Source organism: Saccostrea echinata, unplaced genomic scaffold (assembly GCF_033153115.1).
Source record: "Saccostrea echinata isolate AGI-Se365-2 ecotype Australia unplaced genomic scaffold, CSIRO_AGI_Sech_v1 ptg000064l, whole genome shotgun sequence".
NCBI classification, from domain to species: domain Eukaryota; kingdom Metazoa; phylum Mollusca; class Bivalvia; order Ostreida; family Ostreidae; genus Saccostrea; species Saccostrea echinata.
The window spans coordinates 5,183,666-5,194,241 of NW_026889813.1; the positions used below are offsets into that span (position 1 = coordinate 5,183,666).

The 10,576-nt window shown below is 34.9% G+C and overlaps 2 protein-coding genes across 2 annotated transcripts; both read right to left on the reverse strand.

Annotated features, from left to right (window-relative positions):
• Positions 1–697: 697 nt before the first annotated feature.
• Positions 698–1,657, reverse strand: LOC133175698 (kinase D-interacting substrate of 220 kDa-like). Its single transcript, XM_061310808.1, has one exon. The coding sequence runs from the start codon at positions 1,655–1,657 to the stop codon at positions 698–700; it is 960 nt and encodes a 319-aa protein (XP_061166792.1).
• Positions 1,658–1,689: 32 nt separating this feature from the next.
• LOC133175903 (uncharacterized) lies at positions 1,690–10,539 on the reverse strand. The gene is made up of 2 exons (XM_061311039.1): positions 10,497–10,539; positions 1,690–3,795 (listed from the first exon to the last, which is right to left on the reverse strand). Exons 1-2 carry the CDS (start codon positions 10,534–10,536, stop codon positions 1,697–1,699), a joined length of 2,139 nt encoding a protein of 712 aa, XP_061167023.1. The 5' UTR covers positions 10,537–10,539; the 3' UTR covers positions 1,690–1,696.
• Positions 10,540–10,576: the final 37 nt, after the last annotated feature.

Consider the following 10,576-nt stretch of genomic DNA (forward strand, 5'->3'; position numbering starts at 1 on the left):
CACCTACTGCGACACCGGACCTCGGTTTATACGGTCTCATCTGAAGGACCAGTCTCCACGTCCCACAGTGGGATTCGAACCCGTGACATGAGGATCAACTCCTTACGCTGCGACTCAAGAGCAGATGCTCTAACCACTGCGCCATGCGGGCGACTCCACAATATTGTAAGAGGACTTAATCCATAATAATGCCAACAGTTTGACTGCTTGATGTCCGGGAGTAAAGAAGATTTTTGAAGATTGCATTAATTTTGATGGTTCTGGCACACCTCAGGCACTCGAAGGGGGGATGGGGGAAGAAAACATGAAATTCACCCATTCTGTTCCCCTTTGATAGATGCTATAAATTAAAATTGGATGCAACTATTCAGCAGTTCAAGATTAGAAGCTGAAAAATGTTCAAATTCTAACACACAAAGGATGTCACGACAACAGACAAAACAGATTAGCAATAGCTCATCTGAAAGACTCGGAAGACTAAATAATGTCAATACAATGTAAATTTATATACACTAAACAATAACTAATACGCTAGACATGTATCTCAAGTCTAGAAAAACCATGCACATTTCTAAATTTTCAATTTCTCAAAAAAAGTCCAGGAAATGGAACACAAGTAGAAAAAATTATTTCTTGGCTAGGGAACAAAAATTCATTCTGCTTCTATGAACATTTATATTGTCCATATTTATCAGTCTTATAAAGAGTATCTTCTTACATGTTTCTTAATTTCCTGAATTATCCCCTTGTACTCATCTCTCTTATCTAAGTATCTAGGAATGCCATACATATTTTCACAACTGTATTCAAAAAAGACTCTTCTTGCTCTCCCTAAAGCAGAAACACCTTCCCAGTCTAACTTGTCATAACACTGATACTTTTGCCTGTCGTAACATTTAAAAAATTCATGCATCCGATGAAAAAAGAAATTGTCATCCTCTCGAAACCCTACCCTGACATTTGCATCTGCCCCTGCCTGGAGCAGGATCCTTACTTTTCCTTCCCTGTCAACATTACATGGACCATACTCATTCAAAAGTATGTGCAGCAGTGGTTTTCCCTCAAAATGTCTGTCCTCATTATTATATTGTATCCACTGATTAACATCCAGACCAGCCTGCAACAAATTTCTGAGTCCATCACTGTCCAACATTCTGATTAATGAATAGAAATCACCATCTTCCATCTGCCAGTCATACCTCTCTGAGACCACAACATCATCTTTACTGTCCATTTTTAAAGCACCATGCCTTATGAACACCAAAGTATTAAATAGGTTTAAATTTAAACTAGTTCTATTTTTCAGTCTCAACAGTGAATTCACTATATCTGGTCTGTTTATTTTGTATCCTAAATGCAATGCTGTTGCATGAAAGTCAACATGTTCAACACAATTAAGTAGCCATTTCATTAAACACTTAATCCATGAATGACAATTGTTTTTCAATGCAACTAGCAGTGGTGTTTGCCTCCATTCATCTTGTTGAGTGACATCAGCTCCAATGCTCAGCAACAAGTTCCACATGCTCAGATTTCCATCCTGACATGCTAATATCAATGCTGTATTTCCATTCCCATCCTGTAAATTGACATCAGCACCAGCTTTCACCAGCTCCTCTACCAAACTCTCATACCCACCTTTGGAAGCTGCAATCATTGGTGTGTATCTTTCTTTAACTAGTTTGGTTTTAAATTCTCATTTATGTTGTCCCTTTTTACCAGTTGTTTTCTCCTCTACATGATATTGATAAACACTGGAAACTAATGATGGATGCCCATCTCCATTTCTTAAATTGACATCAGCCTTTAGCTTCACCAGCCTCTGTACGAGACTCAAATGTCCACCCTGACATGCAGCTACAAGTGGTCTTTTTCCTCTTCCATCAGGTTGATTGACATCTACCCCTACATTTACTAGTTTTTCCATCACACTCAAATGTCCACCTTCACATGCAGTTACCAGTGGTGTATTACCATGTAAATCTTGCTGACTGGCATCAGCTCCTGCATTTACAAGTTCTTCTACAATACTTGCAAATCCACTTTGACAACCAATTACCAGTGGTGTATGAGCATTACTCAGACATATACTGTTCAGTGAATCTCTATTCATGTGAGGAAGAATTGCCTTCACAGTCTCCACATCACCACTGTAACAAGCCAATACAAGTAATCTGGTCTGCTCTATATACCTGCAATTTAATAATAACTTTGTGGCATTTGAACTTTCTGTTATCTCATTAATAATCTTGTCATGAAATACTTCACTTTCACTTTGAGGATGTTCAGAATTTTGAGTGTCCATAAATACTTCTCTTTTTATATCGTCATCATTTTTCTTTATTTCTTTTAAAATATACTCCAGGATCTGATAATGTCCGTACATAATAACCCAACTGATAACTCTGATATTGTGCATACAAGTTCTAGAATGCCACTTCTCATCTATCAACACACACTGTCTCTCTCTTTCAGTCTCCTCATTTGTCTGCGTCCGAGTTTCCTTGATCAAGTCCCGCACTTGACTTAATAAGTAAGGTAGGCCCCCCTCTTGCTTTTGTAGGAATAAAGACTTCAATTCGGTGTAGGATTTTCTTTCCAACACAGCAATGAATGCCTGAATCACTTGAGGATGTTTCAAAGAATCATTCATGAAGACATCATATAGCTCCAGTTCCTGTATATCTCTGTAAAGCCTCTCTGATAACAAAGGATACTGATCTTCATTTAACCTCAAACACAAATCAAAGGACTTCTCACCTGTGGTACTGGTAGTTGCTTCAACATTCTTTGGTATTACATAGTTTGCAATGTAACAACTATCCATATAAAGTAAAATTTTGTCCAGAAACTGTTGACCATAATGAAAAGCACAGATTTCGTACAAGTAATCATGAATAAATGAGTACTGTGCACCACACTGTTTTGTATAAGTACCTTCCATTGCTGACAATGCATCCATAAACTTGAATGTATCTGTGTGACTTTCTACCCTACAACTTTCCAACACTTCAGATTTCATATCAATAAATTGGACATTGTTTTTATCTTTCAAAATTTCTTTTGAAAGCACATCTCCATTCATCATGCATAAAATAAGTGTTGCATAATTTAGTTTGTTTAAAAACTTCATTTCATCCAATTCCTCTATGATACACTGAACAGGCCTCATGAAAAATTTTGCACCCTGAGATCTGAATTTCAAATCTTTTGAAAACAGTTTACAAAGGAGAGGAAACATTGGAGATACAGATGTTAGTTCTGAAGGGGTCAGCAAGTCTTCATCTAAACCATACCCTTGGAGAATCTGTTTCTTGTCATGCTCATTTAAGGCATGTTCAGAATAACATAATTTAATCACATTGCTTTCTTTAGCTAAAAAAAAATTGTGACATGATATCTCATTGAATACAATGTCTCTGCAAGTCATAAGTATTTTGGAATCTTTACATGTGGGATTGATTATTTTCTCTTTATATCGTAGAATGAGATTGAATTCTGACTGTTGAAGGCCATAAACGCCCATGGCATCTTCGATAACAAAAACCTGTGGATTGTGGGGGTCACAATAATCCTCTATCTTTCTAATGTCTTTGATTGGTAAAACCTCACAATTTTCACTTTTGAGCTTGAGAGCAATGTGACGAGCAGTGGCAGATTTCCCTGACCCTGGGACTCCAACAAATATTACATACGGTTGGTCTTTCACTTTTTCCATCATTGAAGGGAAGCTGTGAGTTTCCTGATAAAAAGTGTCTTCCTCTTCCCATTTCTTTAGGTCAATGTTGTGCAAATCTGTGAAAATAAATTAAAGTGTAATTACATTGTTCTTTGGTTAATATGCTTTGTTTTACATTAACCAATATTGATCTCCAGCCATTTTGACTATGTTTTTATTGAAATATTTATACATATATATATATAGAGAGAGAGAGAGAGAGTATTTAACCATCCTGAGACTGTAGCTTCACTGGCTTGAATTCATAGTCTTAAAAGATTTACTTGGACATCGTCACGCATCACTTCTTTTCAAGTTTTGCATTGAATTACAGAATTGTGTTTCCTGATATTTTCTTAATTTTTAAAAAATTTTATTTAACATGAGGCCCATGGGACACATCGCTCACCTAAGCACTTTGGCTACAAAAACCAGAAGTCTCTGATGAGACTGTAGCTCTACTGGTCTGTACATATAACAAAGGAAAAGTAACACTTGGATTCAAAACTTTGCAACATGCAACAATAAATAGAATTATGTGTCTTGATGTAATCTACTTCTGTGCTAAGTTATATTGAAATCAAACGAAAACTGTTGGAGGAGTAGCGTTTTGAAAGTATTTCACAGAAATTTCTATTTTTAGTAACCATGATCAACACCATTCACTGAAATCAAAAACCGTAACACATATTACATATCATAGTGTATTCTAATTGTGTGCCAAATTAGATTGAAATTAGACCAAAACTGTAAAAGGAGTAACGTTTAAAGGAATTTCACAGAAATCTGTATTTTTAGTAAACATGGCAACACTGTTCATCAAAATTACAAACCAATGCATTAAATTTTGTATCTTGGTGTATTCTACTTATGTGCCAAGTTATATTGAAATCAACCAAAACTGTAAAAGGAGTAGCGTTCCAAAGGAATTTCACAGGAATTTCTATTTTTAGTAACCATGGCAACACCGTTCATCGAAATCAAATACCAATGCATTAAATTCTGTATCTTGGTGTATTCTACTTATGTGCCAAGTTATATTAAAATCAGAATAAAACTGTAGCAGGAGTAGCGTTTTAAAGGAATTTTACAGAAATTTCTATTTTTAGTAACAATGGCAACATCATTCATTGAAATCAAAAACTGATGCACTAAATTATACATCTAAGTGAAGTCCACTTGTGTGCCAAGTTATACTGAAATCAGACCAAAACTGTAGGAGGAGTAGCGTTTTAAAGGAATTTTATAGAAATTTCTATTTTTAGTAACCATGGCAACACTGTTCAATGAAATCAAAAAAACAATGCACTAAATTATGTATCTTAGTATAGTCTTCTTGTATGCCAAATTATATTATAAGCAGACTAAAACTGTAGCAGGAGTAGCGTTTTAAAGGAATTTCACAGAAATTTCTATTTTTAGTAACAATGGCAACATCGTTCATCGAAATCAAAATACAATGCACTAAATTATATATCTTAGTGTAGTCTACTTGTGTGCCAAGTTATACTGAAATCAGAGAAAAACTGTAGGAGTAGCGTTTTAAAGGAATTTCACAGAAATTTCTATTTCTAGTAACCATGGCAACACCGTTCATCGAAATCAAAAACCAATGCAATAAATTTTGTATCTTGGTGTAGTCTACTAGTGTGCCAAGTTATATTGAAATCAGACCAAAACTGTAGGAGGAGTAGCGTTTTGAAAAATTGTTTACAGACAGACGGACAGACAGACAGCTAGACAGACGACAGACACCTTACTATCACATAAGCTCTTCTGGACTCTGATCAGTAAAGCTAAAAATCAGTTTGGTATTGAAAAGTTTAATTGGTCCAACTTGCCCCTAAATGGGGGGGGGGGGGCATATGATATGAACAAACTTGAATCTTCATTTACTGAGGATGCTTTTATATTTCTTTAATCAATCATGGTCTTCAAAGATTTTTAAAGATTTTTTCCCTGTAAGTTTGATTTATGTTATGACCCCACACTACCCCTGAGGTCATGATTTGAACAGACTTGAAACTACACTACCTGAGGATGCTTCCATACAAATATGACCAATCATGGCTTTGCTCTTCTTGAGAAGAAGTTTTTTAAAGATTCCACCTATGTTTTCCCATGTAAAACTTTGATCATCCATTGTGGCCCCACCCTACCCCCCAGGGGGTCATGATTTGAACAAACTTGAATCTACACTACCTGAGGATGTTTCAATATATTAAAATATGACTAATCATGGCTCTGCTGTTCTTAAGAAAGAAAAGTTTCAAAGATGTTTTCTATGTATTCCTATGTAAGATTTGATCATCCACTGTGGCCCCGCCCAACCCCCGGGGGTCATGATTTAAATAAACTTGAAAGAACACTACCTGAGGATGCTTCCATATAAATATGACTACAGTTGAACTTCAGTATCTCAAACACTGATATCTTGAATACCATGGATATGTCGAAGTGATTTGGAAGTCCTAACCCCTTATTCTTTAATTATTTTACCCTGGATATCTCTAATCCTTGTATATCTCTAAGATTTTGTTCCCACTGAGTTTGAGATAAAGAGTTTGACTGTAGTTATTGGCTTGCTGACATTCTTGAGAAAAAGATTTTTAAACATGTTTCCTATGTATTCCTATGTAAAACTTTGATCGTCCATTGTGGCCCCGCCCTACCCTGGGGGTCATGATTTTAACAAACTTGAATTTACACTGCCTGTGCACGTGGATGCTTCCATACAAATATGACTGATCATGACTTTGCTGTTCTTGAAGAGAAGATTTTTAAAGATGTTCCTATACATGCATTCCTTAGTAAAACTTTGATCGTCCATTATGGCCCCGCCTTACCCCTGGGGGTCATGATTTGAACAAACTTTTTTTTTAATTTCCACTTTTCAACATTCATATAGCAGTATAATTATACATATAAACATTGTGGATTTTTATTAAACATTCACCCTCTGATTCTTTCTTTGCACTCATTCAGTTAGAGTATCACCTACATATATAAAAAATTCCATATATATATATGCATGTATACAAATTACAATGTTTACTATCGTTATAAGAAGAATAACGAATTAAAAACTGCAATGTTTCTTTATAATTGATATAAATATAGCTGACTATTTTTCATGATTTGAACAAACTTAAAGACCTAATTTTTTTACCATACGGTTACCTGAGGAGGGGGAGTGGTCTTGATAGTACTGGTGTTATTTATCTGAAGAGCCCCAATACTCAGGATGTCAAAAATTCATATACACATTGCACAGGAAGTCTGTCTTTGATAATTAGGATCAACATTACGCTTTTCTTGCCCTATTTCTGAGTGAAACTACTGTAAATAATTCATCTTAACGTTTCAATGTCTTTTAATTATAGGATAAAATAATTAATAAAAGAATTATCATTAACTAAAACCATGAGTGAAAACTACAAAGCTATCATATTGATGTTTTTTTAAATCTTTGGTAAAAGAAATAATTATCAAATAAGTGTAAGTATTGAAATAAAAAGGCTCCATTTATCTTGTGGATATAACATCATCGGAATATTATTTATTTCCCTGGCCAAAAATAAAGTCAAAAATATTCACCTCTGCAATTTCTGTGAGTCCGTATTTTTAGGGGTGAAACGATACACCTCCTTCACGGTTCGATACGTATTGTATAATTTTGTCTCGGTTCGGTTATTTTCGATACGATACATTTTGATAGAAGGAAACAAATTCTACGTTGTTTTATGCTTTCTTTTTCTAAATCTAGTCACATATTTTACGAATTTTATTTGCAAATTGACTAGAAGAAATTGATTAAAATTATTTGACTGTCAAAAATTATTTTACAAGCTATCAGTCATTAAAAATTTACGTTTTCTATACTTATTTATTCTGAGTAACGTGTTATACCTTATGCCAAACCCGACTGAATAACGATCCCGACCGAAAAATGAACCGAACCGAAAATTAGAGATTTTGCACCGTGTATCAAACCGAGAAAAAATACCGCGGTGCATCGATACCGCGGTGAACCGTTTCACTCCTACGTATTTTTATGCCTTGTTCACAGATTTGTATTGTTTGTAGACCTTTTTTCAATAAAGATAGATCACTGTTTGTTATCTTCACCCTTTTCATTACGAATATAGACATTTAAGGAAATGCAGACAATGATTTTGAAGCACAGGTTGAATAAGGGGCTCAGAAGAGTTATCAGTCTGTGCTGCACAGGAACTTCTTCCCTTTCCAGATCCCAGTCCCAGTCATTGAGGGAGAAAAGGGCTCAAACAGCTGCTAGTTATCTTGGAGTGGAGATTAAAAAAATAATTTATGAAGTCAATTAAGACTTAATTAGCTACTCTCAATTATTTTTTGAAATATAATTACCAACCAATATTACAGCAATTTGATATTTTTAAACAGGCTGCAGAGTGTATACAAAGCGACTATTCACGCAGTACATGAAAGCATTTGACTTGTGACCAGTAGGGCTGGATCAATATATCGGTAATTGGTATATATCGATATTTTTTAGTGATACGATAACCGATACAGAGATGCTTGCGTACTGCTCGATTATTTTGACGTTTAATTAAGAGAAAAAAAATTCTTTTCGGTGAGCCAGAGCGACTAACATTTCAAATGACCTATCTAAAATCCTCTAAGTCTAAGCAAATAAACATGTCATGGACATGTTTACTTGCATGTTAAATCATGGAATCATGGAAACCGATAATAAAATATCAATCAGAATTTTTAAATCTCTAATATAGATATCATAGTTTATTTAAACGCAAAGCAATTTGGTAAAATATTTTAGCTGCCATTACTTCCACAAGTAACACGAATACGATGTCAAGTATCAACACAGTCAGCGTAAACACATTAGCCCCACCGGCAGTGAAAAGTGTCAGTTTTACTTCTGTTACCCCTTGGACCATCGCTAGAACAGCAAAGTTGACATCTGCCAAATCTAATGAGATTACCAATGTGGTTGTAGAATACATAATCCAGGACCTGCGGCCTTATAGTACCATTGAGAGCCCAGCTTTCTGGTAATGTACTCTATTCCATCGATATGATAATTCCTTTTGATAAACAATGATAAATTCACTGAATTATTTCATATACTATCTTGTGAGGAATACTTTTTTTATAGGAACATGCTCTAACAACTTGATCCAAGATATCACCCACCTAACAGGCATACTGTCAGTGAGCAATAAATACCTGCACTTTTATCTCAAGAACAAGCTAAACTTCAAACTGATTTAAGTGCAGCAAAAGCTGTGGCTCTGACCTCTGATGCATGGACGTCACGCGCAACAGAATCTTACTTAACAATTACTTATCATTATTTGAAAAAAATAGGGATGTCAACGAATAGTCGACTATTCGACTATCAGTCGAATGGACCGATGATCGAATAATGAAACAACATTCAAATAAATAAATTCAATAAAAGAGTGATAAAGAGATGGAATTCTCATCCTAAAATTGAGAAACCGTCTTTCCTCAAATACAGCTACAGCATGTTATTCACTAAGATGTGTATTGAAAATCTTTTAATAAAATTATACTTTATAATTTCAGCATCCACTGAAAAAGTCAGCTTTGTCATCGTTGTTTGAGGATGACATAGAAGTAACACATGTAGATCCTCCTTTGCAGGATAATGAGATTGCCAGAAGGGAAGTAGAAAAATACAGAGCTATTCCACAAACAAGCATGTTGGAAAACCCTCTTCTTTTCTGGAGGGAAAGGAGTTTTGACTTTCCAAATTTGATTGTTCTAGTTGAAGAATATCTCTGTGTTCAAGCATCCTCTGTAGCTTCGGAAAGAGTATTTAGCACCAGTAGGGACATCGTTTCCAGCACAAGAGCCTGTCTGAAACCAGACCAAGTGGATGCCTTGGTTTTTCTCAGAAAAAAAATATGGACAAACAATGACATTAATCTGTCTTGCACTGTCAATTCAAAGGGAATAAAATAACAAGGATTTAAAATGTAGTTTTATTTTATTATTAATTTATGCTGTAATCAAAAAATACTAAGTAACCCCTTTAAAAAATCACAACAAACAAAAAAATAGAGTGTTTTCTAATTTGTCTGTATCGACAATACGTATCGCATATCGCATCTCTGTATCGCAATATGTATCGTATCGAAAAAAAGATTTCAATACCCAGCCCTAGTGACCAGGTGATCGTTTTCAAAACATGCAAACTCAGACTATCAGGTAGCACTGGTAGCTATACTGTCAGTCAAATCAGTAGCTATTGTTTTTTTCTATGAGTGTCAGGCAGTATATTTTTGATCTTGAATAACGAAGATTTTGGTGGCGTTAACGTAAAATTATACTATCTGAGGATGCTTCCACATAAGTTTCATCTTTCCTGGCCCAGTGGTTTTCATCAGATTTTCAAAAGATGCCAATAATTTTTCCCTAATTTGTTAATTATGTCCCCTTGGAAGTAAGCATCACCCTTAGTTTGAACACACTTGAATCCCCTTCACCAAAGGATACTCTGTGTCAAGTTTGGTTGAAATTGGCACAATGTTTCTGTAGAAGGAAGACAAGATTGTGAAAAGTTAATGACAACAATGATGACAATGACAGATAACAGACAAATTTCGATCAGAAAAGCTCACTTGAGCCTTCAGCTCAGGTGAGCTTAAAAAAAAACAGAAAGTATAGGAGTATTAACATTTTGAAAGGTCCAAACATTACACAATTGTGCATATATCAAAGAATTTATTATTATTTTGTACAATCTTACCTTTAATGTTTGGAGGAACTGGAGATAGTGTAAATTTCATAATTTTCTCTGAAAAAAAAATATTTTAAATTTATAAAAAA

Excerpts from the sequence above, each read along its gene's own strand:
- LOC133175698 (XM_061310808.1), bottom strand. The coding sequence starts at position 1,657 with ATGATTGCAGCTTCCAAAGGTGGGTATGAGAGTTTGGTAGAGGAGCTG.
- LOC133175903 (XM_061311039.1), bottom strand. The coding sequence starts at position 10,536 with ATGAAATTTACACTATCTCCAGTTCCTCCAAACATTAAAG. Across the intron at positions 3,796-10,496 it reads AGTTCCTCCAAACATTAAAG|ATTTGCACAACATTGACCTA; the intron begins GTAAGATTGTAC and ends TTATTTTCACAG.